The sequence below is a fragment of the Humulus lupulus genome, chromosome X (genome assembly GCF_963169125.1).
Source record: "Humulus lupulus chromosome X, drHumLupu1.1, whole genome shotgun sequence".
Classification (NCBI taxonomy): domain Eukaryota; kingdom Viridiplantae; phylum Streptophyta; class Magnoliopsida; order Rosales; family Cannabaceae; genus Humulus; species Humulus lupulus.
In genome coordinates this window covers 171,477,333-171,491,906 of record NC_084802.1, presented here as the reverse complement: position 1 = coordinate 171,491,906, position 14,574 = coordinate 171,477,333, and the positions used below count along the sequence as shown (strand labels likewise).

Genomic DNA, 14,574 nt, shown 5'->3' with positions numbered 1-14,574 from the left:
CTTGTTTACAATTTCAAATTAACTGTTTACTATTTCAAATTTAAATATAATGTAAACAATTTGTTTACACTTTTGAGTTTTTAAGGAAATGGTAAATGACTATTCTTGATTTTTGTTTACATTTTTTTTTAATGTAAGAAAAATGGTTTGTCATTGTTTTGTGCGTATTTTTTCCCTTAAAATAAATATAAATTTGAAATCTTAATTCAATAAAAATTAATATATTTTTTTAATACATTTTTTATATGTTAAGATTATTTTAGCCAAATATTATTAGAAAAGAGTATAGATCTCATTTTTTTGAAATAAATGGTAATTATGTGTATTAAGTACCAAGGAGTATTTATGTGATTATGGATGCATTGCATACATTCTCAAATTTCCCAATGTAATTTTACCTGTTTTAAGTTTTTACTGTTGTGCCTCAGCTGGTCTCTCTTGGTTGGTATTTATTTCATACTTATGATTAATTGCTATTAATTAATTTGTAAATCATGAAAGCATTGGTTTAAGGCTCTTTGCCATGATTTTTTACTCTCATTTATGTTATGTTAACTTGTACAGTGTGTTCTTGGATTTGGATTTTTTATACTTTATTCTATATTATACAATATATATATATATAAATATATTTATATTAGTAGTTTTCTCAAATGCAATATGTTGTTTCAGCCGTTGTCATCTTGAAGTTGTTAAGCGTACTGACCTGAACTATCTGGGATATTTTTTGGAAAAATGAAAGAGGGTAGATCATTTGCTGAACTAAGAAGATTTATCAATTTTGAAGCTTATTAGATTTTGTTCTGTTGTGGGAATATTATACAGTTCGTTGCATTTTGTGATGTGTTTTAATGTTCTCCTTAAGGTTGAGCTTTCAAAGTATTCTTCAGAAACGGATGATCTATTGTTAAATGGGGTTTGATCTCTCATCAATTTTAAGTTGCAATTGACTCAGAAAAAACAAATACCAGTGTATGACCATAACGCAATTAAACATAAGATTGAAACACAATACAACATTGCAAGATTAGAATTAAAATAAATTACAATATAATACAATACTTTTTTTTTGCAGTTTTAAGCGGACTCAAAAGGCTCAAATTCATTCATGCACAGAAAAATGGAAGACACATTTAATTCATGGAACAGGATCTAACTGTTGATGAACCCATTTACAATAATCTTGTAGCAGTTGTTGCAAGAGCAACGGTACCAGCCTATCCAATAAAGCTTGTAGCATTCTGTATATCATTATAATTTCACCTCATTCAGAATGTTATTGGTAGTGCATTTATTGATTTAAGTACAAAAGTTATAATAATACTATGCAAAACATAGCTGATCAGAAGCATATAGTCTAAGATAAAACAAAATTGTGCACCCTAGTACGTTGATGTTTCTCCTTCTATTTATAGGTACGTAAATTACTATACTCAGATTAGTTATTAAATATCTTACAAGTTTCCAGGACGCTCAACGGCTGATACTGGCATCATGGTAAAAGGGCGTGTGTAAATCTGCAAATAAAACTAATTATTTGAGACACCATGTTCCTATCAACACGCAGCTAGGGCATATTTTTAAACAAAATTAAGAAATTATGACAAAGCCACTGCTCTAATGTCATAATTTTGTGCCATTGCAATACATAAAGGGAGAGTTGAAAGCAGTGTTTTGTGGTTTTTGAGTGGCTACAACTTGATGTACAATATGGAAGAAAAAAAAAGAACTTGGATATTATGCCCAAAAAAAGGAGAAGCCAGTTAATTACTAGAATAAAGACTCATCGAATTGGCTATAATGCAAATCTGGAAACTTTGAGAACAATGGGTGTTGCCACCAAAATATTTCAATGAGATCAATAATTTAAAGTGTGAAGAAAAAAAAAATCAAAACACATGCCAATGACTTCAGAAATGTTCCCAGTAAAAAAACGAGGCAATACAGTTTGCATGTCATATCTGAATTAAGGGATAGATTCTAACCTCAAGAATGAGATTCAACTTGACGTCAACCTCCAAAAATGAATCTGCATCATTTGTGTCCCATGACAAGCGATTTCTCATGAATGCTGCAAGTATGATTGATGATATGACAGAAAGTAGGACCTTAATAGCTAATATATATTACATAGAACAATGATATTTCACGGGGAATCAGAAGGAAATAGTGGGAAGCACTTTTGAATACTACGCTCTCAACAATTTATGAGAATCTAACAAACTTGTTTAAACCCAGTATTTGGAGCATAAACTAAATCCTATTTGAAAAACCAAGTAACTTCCATTTCTAAGAATCATAAGTTTTCTGAAATATTAAACTATGTACCTGTAAAATGGTTATTTTGGTGTTCCATGATTTTTGAACCCTCAAACTGCAAATAATATCAACAAAATTTTAAGAAATAAATATAAGTTCTCACACAGGCACAGTTGGGTGTACCACCTGAACCATTGGAGAATACGATAACAGCTGAAACAAATGATAAAAGAATGGAAAAGGGTACTTATAACTAAGCCAAAACAAGATAAAAAAAAAAAACAAACAAACAAAAAAACAAAACAAAATCTTCAAATGCATGGTTTCTGAAATTTGTGATAGACCCCCAAGTAGGCACACTTACATTAGGCGTACAAATCAGGGGGATAAATATGGTAGTTTTCATGGGGTCGGAAATTAATGTGATTATTAGAAATATCTTTGGGTATCTGATTTGTTTGGAATGTTTTAGTGATTAAATATCATGACAGTGTAGGGTTGAGGCATGTTTATTCTAATTTGTATTGAGCCTTGGCTCTTGGGAGAGAAACGGTACTCTCGAACTTCCTAGAATATTTATAAAAACACTCTAATTCATCTATATTTCTTTGCTTTTATGTGTACCTGACTGTGGTGTATCAATTGGCGTCGTCTGTCAAACGATCTCCATGGTGACTAAGATGGAAACTAGGATGGAAGCAGTCGAAGGTCTGATCACTACTGTTCAATCTGAGTTGGCTACCATCAAAGATGATTTGCAGAAGTTATCGGTTCTGGAGCAGAGTGTGGCTCTTGGTTAGTCGCTTGGATCAGTTCATGACCATCCAAGAGGAGCGTCAGGTGCAACCGATGGTGGACAAACGGGCTCTGTCGTCGTCGTCTGGACCAACGCTTGAAGGGGGTCATGCCGCGTCACGGGCTGACATTTTGACTGCGGAAATGCCAGTACGGCACCTTAACTCCTTTGAGCCAAGGTCAACCTTCCAACCATTAGTATAACAATGGGCACATTTTTCGCGCGACCGTCTGCCTCTGCACACTTCTATCTCTCGAACAACTCTTGTCGATTCACGCTCTCCGGCATCTATGAGTGCCTCCGTGCATCAAGGCTCTCTAGCCAAGATACTCACACTGTCCATAGGATCTCACTATGGCAAGGCAAATCCCAACACTGATGCTCACCCAGACATTCGCAAGCCAAGGTAGCATGTGTGGCCAAGAGCCAACACCAAGCTGACGTGCCAACAACTCTCGTCATGCACCATTCGATACTGTCCAAATAGCTCCCGTCACGGTCCAAGGACTCCCATACGTCCATGGTTCAATCCTCGAGGCACCATGCCTTCACGCATGTTGGTAGGCCCTCGACTATTGCTACCAGACTAGTAGCACACACTGGACCCATGTCCTTCTCAAGCATAGTGCACCCTCCGATACCTGTATGCTAACAAGTCCTACGAATGACTTCCTGTGCCAATTCGTGTCCAAACTCGTGGTCATGGCACACCACGATCTCTCTCGAAGGTTTGGGCCGCGTTCCATGCAAGCGGCATACCAGCAAGCCAAGGGAACCGTACCCATAAATCTTTGGCAGCACAATTTGACGAACTACCGGGGCAGCCCGGTAATGTCCACGAGTACTCCTACTCATGGAGACATATAAGTCCCCTCGTGGTCCTCATACGCCTGTCCTACTAGCCCTCCTAACTTGTAGTAGCACACTAAGCGCACCTACACCAGGGGGTGGTGGAGAGCTGACAACATGTGCTTCCCTAGAAAGAGTCTTCTAAGCTTTTAGCCATCTACCAAGAACATATATAATTTTTGCTTGGGAGACATATTTGACTCTCAGCTCGCCAATTCTCCAAATCTCCCAAATCCAATTACACCATTGCGTTCATTGACCCTTCAATATGGGAACTACCAAATCCCGTTCATTTCCAGGCAATATTGAAGATACTTACAAAAATGTCACTGTCGTGCCCTCAACATGCCTCAAGAGGGAAGTAAGTTACACAGCGCGTCTGATGGTGTCGGGCATCCCTGTCAATGCAGGAGGCAACAATGGTCTGACTGGTGATTCTTTTCGGGACAGCGTTAGCATGGAGGTTGGGATATCCGACCTTGGCGAATCAAATTGTCTAGTTTTGACGAAGACAATCTAGACATATGGATCTTGATGGCTGAACGGTATTTCTCTCTTCATCGCCTGACTAATAAGGAGTGTCTCGAGACAGCGGTCACCAGCCTTGAAGGAGAGGCACTGATTTGGTTTTGTCCCTTGGTGTCTTGGGGTGATCTAAAACAACAAATGATTCGAAGGTTCCGGCTCCGTCCAACAAGGTTGATGTATCGGGAATTTCTAGCTTTGAAGCAAGACGACTATGTGCGTGAATGTAAGAAGCGCTTTGAATTGCTCACTTCTTCCTTGGATGGTATATCGGAAAAGGTATTGGAATCAACTTTCATCAATGGGCTTATATTTGATATTGGACATGGAGTAACTATATTGGTCCCTAGTGGGCTTGAAGAGGCAATGGATTGGTCCAACATATTGAGACTAAATTATTGGCCCAACAAAGAGCCAAGCAAGCCACAAATGGGTCTTTCTCTCGTTTTAGTGGGACTCACGTGGGCATGACTTCTTTCTATTCTCCACCACGAACGACGACAATTAAGGATGAAGGCCGACTGTCAGAATCTGAGCTCCAACAAAAAAAAGCTAGAGGTTTATGTTTCAAATGCGATGAAAAGTACTCCCCTGGCCATCGCTGCAAAAGTAAAGAACTCCAAGTCATTGTTTTACAAGATTTGTCTTCCAACAATAGTGCCAACAAGACCAACACATTGGGGCTACCCATTACTGCAACGGGCTCTTATGGAGTGATGTTGGGCACTAGGAAAGCAACGCAAACCCAAGGGATTTGTCGAGGCGTGGGCGTGACTCTGCAAGGGATAGAGATTGTTGAGGATTTTCTTCCTCTAGATTTGGGCAACACGGATATTATGTTGGGCATTCAATGGTTGGAGACGTTCAGAGTAATGCATATCAATTGGAAAACTCAGTCAATGAAGTTCTCGGTGGGAAATACAGCTGTAACATTGCAAGGTGATCCAACTCTCCACAAGACCTTCGTGTCCCTTAAGTCCATGATGCACTCTATCAAACATTAAGGCCATGCTCTGCTTAATGAGCTTGGAGTTGTAGTTGTGCCACCTAGTGCCCCTTTTGAAGTTCCGATGGAGATTAGCAAAGTGTTAGATGCGGCTAAGGATGTGTTTGATATGTCGATGGAGCTTCCACCATTATGTGGTCGGGAGCGGGAGCATGCCATTATTCTACGAGGTGTGTCACCTATTAGCATGCACCCTTATCATTATCCTCAAGCCCAAAAAGATGCTATTGAAAAGTTGGTTGGAGAGATGTGGCGGCCAGTATTGTGCAACCAAGTGTGAACCCTTTCTCGAGCCCAGTCTTGCTAGTACTAAAAAAAGATGGCAGTTGGTGTTTCTGTGTCGATTATCGTGCCCTTAATCGTGAGACGAAATTCTGGTCATGCCTTTTGGCCTCACCAACGCTCCCGCATCGTTCCAATCATTAATGAATGCGGTTTTTCGCCCTTACCTTCGACGCTTTGTTTTGGTGTTTTTTGATGATATTTTAGTGTACAGTCGTAGTCTTAGTGAGCATGTTGGTCACCTAACTATGATACTACAACTATTGTCCACACGTAAGCTTTATGTGAATTTCAAAGAGTGTTTGTTTGCAAAAGAAAAATTGAAGTAGTTGGGCCCAATCATCTCAGCAGAAGGGGTGGCAGTGGACCAAACGAAAGTCCATGTTATGCTAGACCGGCCTGTTCCGAAGAATATCAAAGAATTACGGGGATTCTTGGGACTTACTGGTTATTCCCGCAAGTTTGTTCAGGGTTATGGCGAAATAGCATGGCCCCTCACCGAACTATTAAAAAATGATAAGTTTGGATGGAATGAAACAGTTATTGCTTTTGAGGCCCTTAAGCGAGCTATGACCACTATTCCGATTTTGGCACTCCCTGATTTTAACTGGCCTTGTGTGGTAGAGACTAATGCATCTGGCTATGGGGTTGGCGCTGTTTTGATGCAAGAACAGCGACCTATGGCGTTTTATAGTCAATTGTTGGGACAACATGTCCGTGCCAAACCAATATCTGCTTGTTCAGGGTTATAAGAAGAAATTGATGGCTATTGTCTTTGCTATCCAAAAATGGCGACAATATCTGCTTGGACAACGTTTTGTGGTTAGAACAGATCAACAGAGTTTGAAGATTTTATTGGAATAACATATTGTGGCTCCCGAGTATCAAAAGTGGATGGCTAAGCTGATGGGTATGGTTTCGAAATCTAGAATAGACCAAGGGTTGGCAATAGGGTGGTCGATGCCTTGTCCCGAGTTCTTCCTTCCATGGAGTGCCACAATCTACTCGTGTCAAAAGGAATTGATTAGGATGCGTTACATCAAGAACTAAGACAGGATGCTTTCTTGAGCCGAATCATTTTTTATTTACAACAAGGATGAACACGCGCTGCTAGGTTTTCCTTGGAGAATGGTCAGTTGTGGTATAAAGGACAATTGGTGTTATCCAAAAAATGCTCTTTTATTCCTATCATACTGAGGGAGTACCACAATTCTACTTTTGGGCAACATTCCTGTGAGGATAAAACTTTCAAACGCATTGCATCATATTTTTATTGGCTAGGTATGCGAAAGACAGTGACAGATTGGGTGCGCGATTGCGAGGTATGTTAGAAACACAAATCTTTAGCCATTTCTCCTGCTGGGTTATTACGGCCTATTGCTTTGCCTTCTTTGGTTTGGGAAGACTTGACTGTGGACTTCATAGAAGGGTTGTCTCGGTCCCACGACATGGATACAATCTTGGTTGTGGTGGATAGGTTGAGCAAATATGCTCACTTCATTCTTTGAAACATCCCTTTATTGCTCAAGGGGTCGCTGATGTGTTTTTGTGCGAGGTCGTCCGTTTGCATGGAATTCCAAGCTCCATCATCTCTGACCGGGACAAGGTCTTTATGAGTCATTTTTGGCAAGAGCTATTCAAGTTACAAGGGACAGAACTCCACCACAACACCGCATATGACCCTCAGACCGACGGCCAATCTGAGGTTGCTAGTTGATGTTTGGAGACCTACTTGCGTTGTTTTGCTTCAGAGAAGCCTCGATCTTGGTTGAATTGGCTTGCTTGGGCAAAATATTGTTATAACACTTCGAATCATGCATCATCGAATACCCCGTTTCAAATCCTGTATGGCCGAGAACCGCCTGCCCTTGTTCGATACAAGTCGAGGAGATGATAGAAGAACGGGATGTGCAGCTTGATGATCTTAAAATACATCTACTACGCGCCCAACAGAAGATGAAGATGACAGCTAATAAGAAGCGGCGCGGTGATCATTTTGAAATCGGTGAAAAAGTATTCATCAAGTTGAAACCATACCGCCAGAAAACTCTTGCTGCCCGGCGGAATGAGAAACTCTCTCCTTGTTTCTATAGGCCTTTTACAATCCTCTCACGTGTCAGGGAAGTCGCTTATAAGTTGGCCTACCAGCCACCTCTTCCGTGCATCCTGTGTTTCACATCTCACAGCTCTGATGTGCCCATGGCATGACTAACTCTTCACCCGTGCTGCCACCTCAGTTGAGTCTAGACCTAGAGTAGGTGGTTGAACTTGATGAAGTTGTGGGCGTTCAAAATGCTAAAGCTAGCGAAATGAAAGTACTCATCAAGTGGAAGGACTTACCCCTATTTGAGGCAACTTGGGAAAACTACAACAACATGCTGCAGCAGTTTCCTTCTTTTCACCTTGCGGACAAGGTGAAATTTTGGGCGGGGGTGATGATAGACCCCCAATTAGGCACACTCAAGAATCAGGGGGATAAATATAGTAGTTTTCATGGGGTGGGAAATTAATGTGATTATTAGAAATATCTTTGGGAATCTGATTTGTTTGGAATGTTTTAGTGATTAAATAGCATGAGTGTGTAGGGTTGAGGCATGCTTATTCTGATTTGTATTGAGCCTTGGCTCTTGGGAGAGAAACCGGGACTCTCAAACTTCCTAGAATATTAATAAAAGCACTCTCTAATCTATCTATTTCTCTTTGTTTTTCTCTGTGTACCTGACTGTGGTGTGTCAATTTGTTCACTTTGACATGTTACCATTCAGCTTATGTCGATGCAAATTTGTAGTTTTATACTTGATTCTCATAGGAAAATAAAAACTTGGGTAATGTTTGATGGGAGAATTTTTTTTCTCTCCTAAAATTATAAAAGTAACTTAGAAGAAATAGTAACTCCATATCGTGCATAATCTTAGTTTGTTTCGCCTTGAAACTTGTCCTAAGTCCTAGTTATTCAACTATCCCAACTGGAAGAAAATTCACCTTACAAGAAAGCATTTCAACTGTACAGTCTTCATTTGTTGGGGTTACTCGCAAGTCCAGCACTGGGGCTGCTTCAAAGTTCAAAAGTTTAACTCTTTGCAGAGTGCACCTGCACAAATGATTGCATTTTTTTTTTGACACTTACCACAATGAAATGGCAGGAATTTCTTCCAACAATGGTTATGAGTGTTAACACATCACAAATGCTACTCTCAACAGAAATAAGACAAAAGTTTGTGCTACTCAACCATGTCACAAATAGATACATCAAAATGAAACTGTTAGAACTGAATCTTCCAACCCCCAACTTATGAACTACCAAACTTCTGATGGTGAAAATAGTTCCATTAAACTAGCTTAAACTACTTGCTAGGAAACTGTTAATAATTGCTTATAGACAATATAATAATTATTGTGTTCTTCTAAGATCCCTAAAGGTGTTACATTAAAGAACTTCGATTGATCAAACTTCTTTTTATTTTTATTTTTATTTTTTTGCTAGAATAAAAATACCACTTGAGAAAGCAAGCAAGCAAACAAAATAGAGGGTTGAACGGACCTGTAAGTGTTGGGACAAAGACATTGGAAACTTTTTAAGGCATTTGTATTGAGCAGGGCCTCAATTGCAGATGGATGGCTTAAAAATTCACCAATATGGAGTTTCTTACCCCCATAGTTATCACCCCCATAATTTGGGAGCTGAATCCTTTCCTTTCTTGAAGCTGAAAGATTTGCTTTCTTTGTATTTAACTCTGACTCTGTGTAACTCTCATTAGCTACTTTTATTACTCCAATTTTCTTCCTGAAAAAAACCGAAGCTTCAATATTACTTGCGCCCTGATTAATCAAGCACAGACCACCTTTCAGAAGGAAAAAAAAATCAAATTCAAAAGCCAAACAAACCTGGGTTTAATCACTGGGATATCAGTGGAGGAAAACGACGCACACCAATGTCCTCGTCCATGCCACTTGGTAGTCAAAATCATTATTAGTTTATTGCATAAAACAATTGTTTTATTTTAGGGAAGAAAGCAAATTTAGTTAATACTAAAATAGGTCAAAGACTAGAAATAGAAAATGGAAATATAGCAATAAAAAAGGAAGAATTACAATAATAATATGGGAAGAGAAGAATAGTGAACAGTGGTTGCTGATGAAGAAGAAGAAGAAGGGACTGGTCACTCATCACTCACGAGAATGATAATTGATTGGTGAGATAGTGTTGCTACTTTGTGTTTAATATTACGGATATGCCACTACCCAACCTCCGACCGTATAAAACAAGACTATTAGGATTTGAGGAGTGCTAAGGAGAAGAATTGAATTTTTTTTTTCTTTCATTTGGTGAAGAAGAGCAAGTGAACAAATTAGTAGAATAATTTAGTTGAAGTGACATAAATGTAATAAAATTATAATATGATGATTAATTATTAAGTACAAATAAATATTACTTCAAGAATGACATCTGTCATAAAATTAAATAGAGAGTGCAAATCAAAATAGAATAGAGTTTCCTTAGCACTCTTTTATAAATTTTGTCCCGAACTATAACATATATATTTTTGTGACCTGAATTTTTTGGACTATTAAAAATTCTTTTGAACTATTCACACTATTGTAAAGTGATATTTCTGTCTAATTTTGTTTAATGTTGCTAATTGCATGCTGACGTTACTCTTTGCTAGCTGATGTATCTTGGATTTTTGGTCACATCAGCACCATATGTGTATTTTAAAATATTAAAAAAAAATTTATTAAAAATTAATAAATTTAAAATAAATCATTACACTAAAAAATTAAATTAAATCAAATCTTACAAAATTAACTTTTTTTTATATAAACTATGATTTTTTTTAAATTTATTAATTTTTATTAAAAAATAGATTTGTACTATTTTTAAGTTAATTTTTAAAAAAAGTACATATGTGGCGCTAACGTGATCAAGACACATCAGCAAACAAAGAGTCACGTTAGCACGTCATTAGCCACATTAGACAAAATTGAATTTAAGTCCCACTTTACAACACTGTGAATAGTTTGGGAGAAGTTTTAACAACCCGAAAAAAATCAAGGGGCACGATAATTAATGTATATGTCACAGTTTGAGCGGCAAAAATCCTAAATAACCAAACAATAAGTCTTTATATTACTTTTCTTAACTTAATGAATAAATAGCATTTTTGCCTACCAAACTATGATTATTATATGATCATGCCCCTTAAATAATTTGCAATGTTAAAAATTGCCTCTGAACTATGCACGTTACTGAAATATGAGACTTCTATTAGATTTCGTCCTAGGTGACAAACATGTTGATGATGAGACATTTTGTCTATTGATGTGGTAGTGCCAAATATAAAATAATTATCAATTTTGCCCCCCGAATTTTGACTACTACCAAATTGTACCTTTTTTTATTAAAGCTAATTTAAATACTTTTAAGAATCTAATTTTTTTTCTTAAAAGTAATAATTAAATCCTTAAAAAATTTTAAAAATTATTTTAAAAGATTAAGAAAATAAACAATACTAAAAATTTCAAATTAATTAAATAAATTTTCAAATATTCAACCATTAAAAATCTAATTAATAACAAAGAACTATTTTTTTTTTACTTTATTTTCTTTTACAATATAAAATAAATATATCTTAAAATAAAAATTAAATATAAATCCTAAAACAAAGTTTTTTCCCTTCGTCCTCCTCCTTTAAAATTAAAAGTTTTTTTTTTTAATTTGTTTAAGTCATTCATCATTCGTCATTCTCTTTAATTAAAAGTTTTTATTTGTTTTAGTATTTAGTTTAAATTTTCATTCTAAAATAGATTTTATGTTATATTGTAAAAGAAAAGAAAAATAAAAAAATAGTTATTTGTCATTAATTTTTTTTAAAAAAATAAGGATTTAATTAATATTTTTAAGAAAAAAATTAGATTTTTTTAATAAAAATGGCACATTTTGGTAGTGGTCAAAGTTCGGAGAGCAAAATTACTAATTATTCTACACATGACATTACCACATCAACAAATAAAATACAACATTATTAATATGTTAGTCACTTAGGACGAAATCTAACAGAAGTCTCATATTTCTATAATGTGTATAATTCAGAGAGAATTTTTAACATAGTGAATTATTTAGGGGCGCTAGTATAGTGATCATAGTTCATTAGCAAAAATTATTTGTATTCTAACTTTTTTTTTGCTGAATAATATTTATTCTAACGTAATCACATTATTTATACCTTTATTCACCTCCGAAAACAAATACATAATCTAAAATGCTTTTCAGGCTAGGAAAAAAAATATATATTTATAATAAAAACTGAACAAATGAAGAAAGTAAACAGAGATTTCACTTTTATTAATTATTTTCCACCATAAAATACAAGTTACATCAAACATATAGGGTAAAAACTATTCCACTTGTTATCCTATTTCTTCACAAATAATTGTTGGTTATCTATTAGATATAAGAACATTATTGTGAAGTTTAGTATACTATTCATAACACTTCCTCTTAGTATACTTTTAATATAAAAAAAAATTGTAACATTGTCTCGTTAAAATCTTTATTAGAAAAAACCTAATGAGATAAAAACTATAGTAAGGGATAAAGAGTAGGGTGGAGTATGCTCCCCCATCATGACGTTACCAATTATTTCTCACATATTTTGTTGACGATGCATATCTCAATTATCTAAAAATTGCAGTAGGAAGTGGCTATGAAAATGTACCACCTTGGATAGCCAAGACCGCTACACTGTGTACTTATAATGGTGCAGGACTTGCTAACCAAGTCATTTAGTTAAAAACGTGTCACTAATCATGATTGTGCTAGGGTTAAAAAGGTTTTGGTCTCAAAAGTTACACTTTATATAATTAAACAGTTTTATGTTGGGGTTTTATGCCCTAATTAAAACCCAAATTCTTTGTAATCTCATTTTATTATCAATAAAAGAATAGAAATCATTTTTTGACTTGGTCAATCACTTTGCTCACATGTTTTATTTTCATGATTATTTATTTAATATAAACTTCTATTAAATCCAGAGCATATAGCTAATCTTATTTATAGTGACGTAATCACAATGGAATATAAATATGATTATATGTTCAAAAATAAGTTAGTCTTAAGATTAGTCAGTGCACCGGATTTACACTGACTTGCCAATCTACGATATGATCTACTTACACATTACAGTGTTATGTTCTTTCCAGAACATTAGCAAAGTAGATAAGATCGGATGTATTTGTTACATCGGACAGGACCGATATTGACAGTTGATAAGATAAGTAAACATACTGTTATTATCTATTCTAGTCATATCATATAGTTGACCATAGGTCAATTCAATCTCAATTCTGAGTGGTTAGTATTCAAACTGATTGTATTATTTGAGTTCTTTGACTTGTTCGTTACCAGCTTACCCTACGGACTAGCCCATACTTACATCTTGGGAACTCGGTAGTATAATTGAGTGGGAGTGTTAATCATAGATATGAACATCTATAGCTTCTGATGAAGAAGTGAAACGATGGTTTCCTTTTACTTTGGTTCAAGGTGTTAAATGATAGAGATCTCATTTCAGTAATTAAATTAGTTTACTGAAATATCATTTACAAGGAACTAAGTGTTTTAAGGATAAAATACAATGAGGGGTAAAACGATATTTTAGTCCTATCTCATTGTAGACCGTCTATAGAGGATTGAGTGACAATTATGGTTGTAACAATGGATAATTAATAGCGTATCTATATTTGTTATAGAGCGTTCTATGAATTCAAGAGTGCAATTCCAAGTCTATAGTGGAGTCACGAGGAATTAATAAGTTAGTAAATTTATTTGTTAGATTTATGATAACTTATTGGAGCTTGATTTCATAGGCCCATGGTCCCCATTGTACCTTGGATAAAATCATCTAGATAGTCTCAATTAATTGATTTAATCATCAATTAGAATTATCAAAGTTGACCAGGTCAATTTTGGATAGTTTCACAGAGTTGTGTAATTTTGAGAAGAAAAGAGAAATTATGGCAGATTTATTAATTAAGATAAATTGGTATCTAAATTAATAAATAAATTTAAATCAAGGTTCAAATTATAAATAATTAATTTGATAAAGGATTTAAATAATTATTTAATTAATTAAATCAATAGAAAATAATACAAGCCTTGATTTTAAGTCCAATGGGCTTATAATCAAATGAGAAATTTCACGGGCCTATAGCCCATGATAATTTCGACCTAGGGCTTCAAAATGGCTGTTATTTTATTGATTTTTTAATTAAATTAAATGGCCTAATTGAGTCTATAAAAGGAGTGCTTATAGAGAAGTCAAAACAAGGGTTTTTGATAAGTCAGATTTTCTGATAGTTTTATATTCTCTCTAAACACAAGTCCTTTTCTAAGCCTCTTTGTTATTTTCTCTTCTTCTCTCTATATCTATCTCATGTGTTGAGAATTGCCCACACTAGTCTAGGTGGTTCTAAGGATACATTGGAAGATCGTGAAGAAAATAGAAGATCGGTTCAGTTTCTTGATAATACTCTGCAACAGAGAGGATACAAGAGTTAGAGAAACTGTAGGAATGACTCTTAATTCCGCTGCGTATACTGTAAGTATTATATTATTTGTTTCTCTTTGAATTCAATTTTAGAAACATGTTTTAGGCTATCTCGTATTAATTTGTTTAATATTAGATATACATGAAAATAAATAAAGATCCTGTATAAGCTTTTCCAACATTTTATACATGGGATCTAAAAAAGAAACAGTGTTTAAGCGTTAGTTTACATAATTTTCCAAAATACAGACAACCATCAGCCATTCTAAGGCAAAACAGACATTTCTAGTTCTCATGTTCCTGCCTTTCCC

The 14,574-nt window shown here is 35.5% G+C and overlaps 1 protein-coding gene across 2 annotated transcripts; it reads right to left on the bottom strand.

Moving 5' to 3' along the window:
* Nucleotides 1-975: 975 nt before the first annotated feature.
* On the bottom strand, nucleotides 976-9,908 carry LOC133803428 (uncharacterized). Of its 2 annotated transcripts, none has more exons than XM_062241474.1 (7): nucleotides 9,603-9,908; nucleotides 9,259-9,501; nucleotides 8,700-8,808; nucleotides 2,329-2,374; nucleotides 1,986-2,029; nucleotides 1,459-1,517; nucleotides 976-1,241 (listed from the first exon to the last, which is right to left on the bottom strand). In XM_062241474.1, the coding sequence occupies exons 1-7, from the start codon at nucleotides 9,683-9,685 to the stop codon at nucleotides 1,139-1,141; spliced, it is 687 nt and encodes a 228-aa protein (XP_062097458.1). In that variant the 5' UTR covers nucleotides 9,686-9,908; the 3' UTR covers nucleotides 976-1,138. The 2 variants fall into 2 exon arrangements, with proteins under 2 accessions (XP_062097458.1, XP_062097457.1); XM_062241473.1 differs by having other exon boundaries at nucleotides 1,986-2,071; nucleotides 9,603-9,904.
* Nucleotides 9,909-14,574: the final 4,666 nt, after the last annotated feature.

Bases quoted from the DNA above. Each gene is read 5' to 3' on its own strand.
- LOC133803428 (XM_062241473.1), bottom strand. From the start codon at position 9,685: ATGATTTTGACTACCAAGTGGCATGGACGAGGACATTGGTGTGCGTCG. The intron at 9,502-9,602 runs GTTTGTTTGGCT...GGTTTTTTTCAG, and splicing joins ATCCCAGTGATTAAACCCAG to GAAGAAAATTGGAGTAATAA. The intron at 1,242-1,458 runs GTAAGATATTTA...AATGATATACAG, and splicing joins GTTGAGCGTCCTGGAAACTT to AATGCTACAAGCTTTATTGG.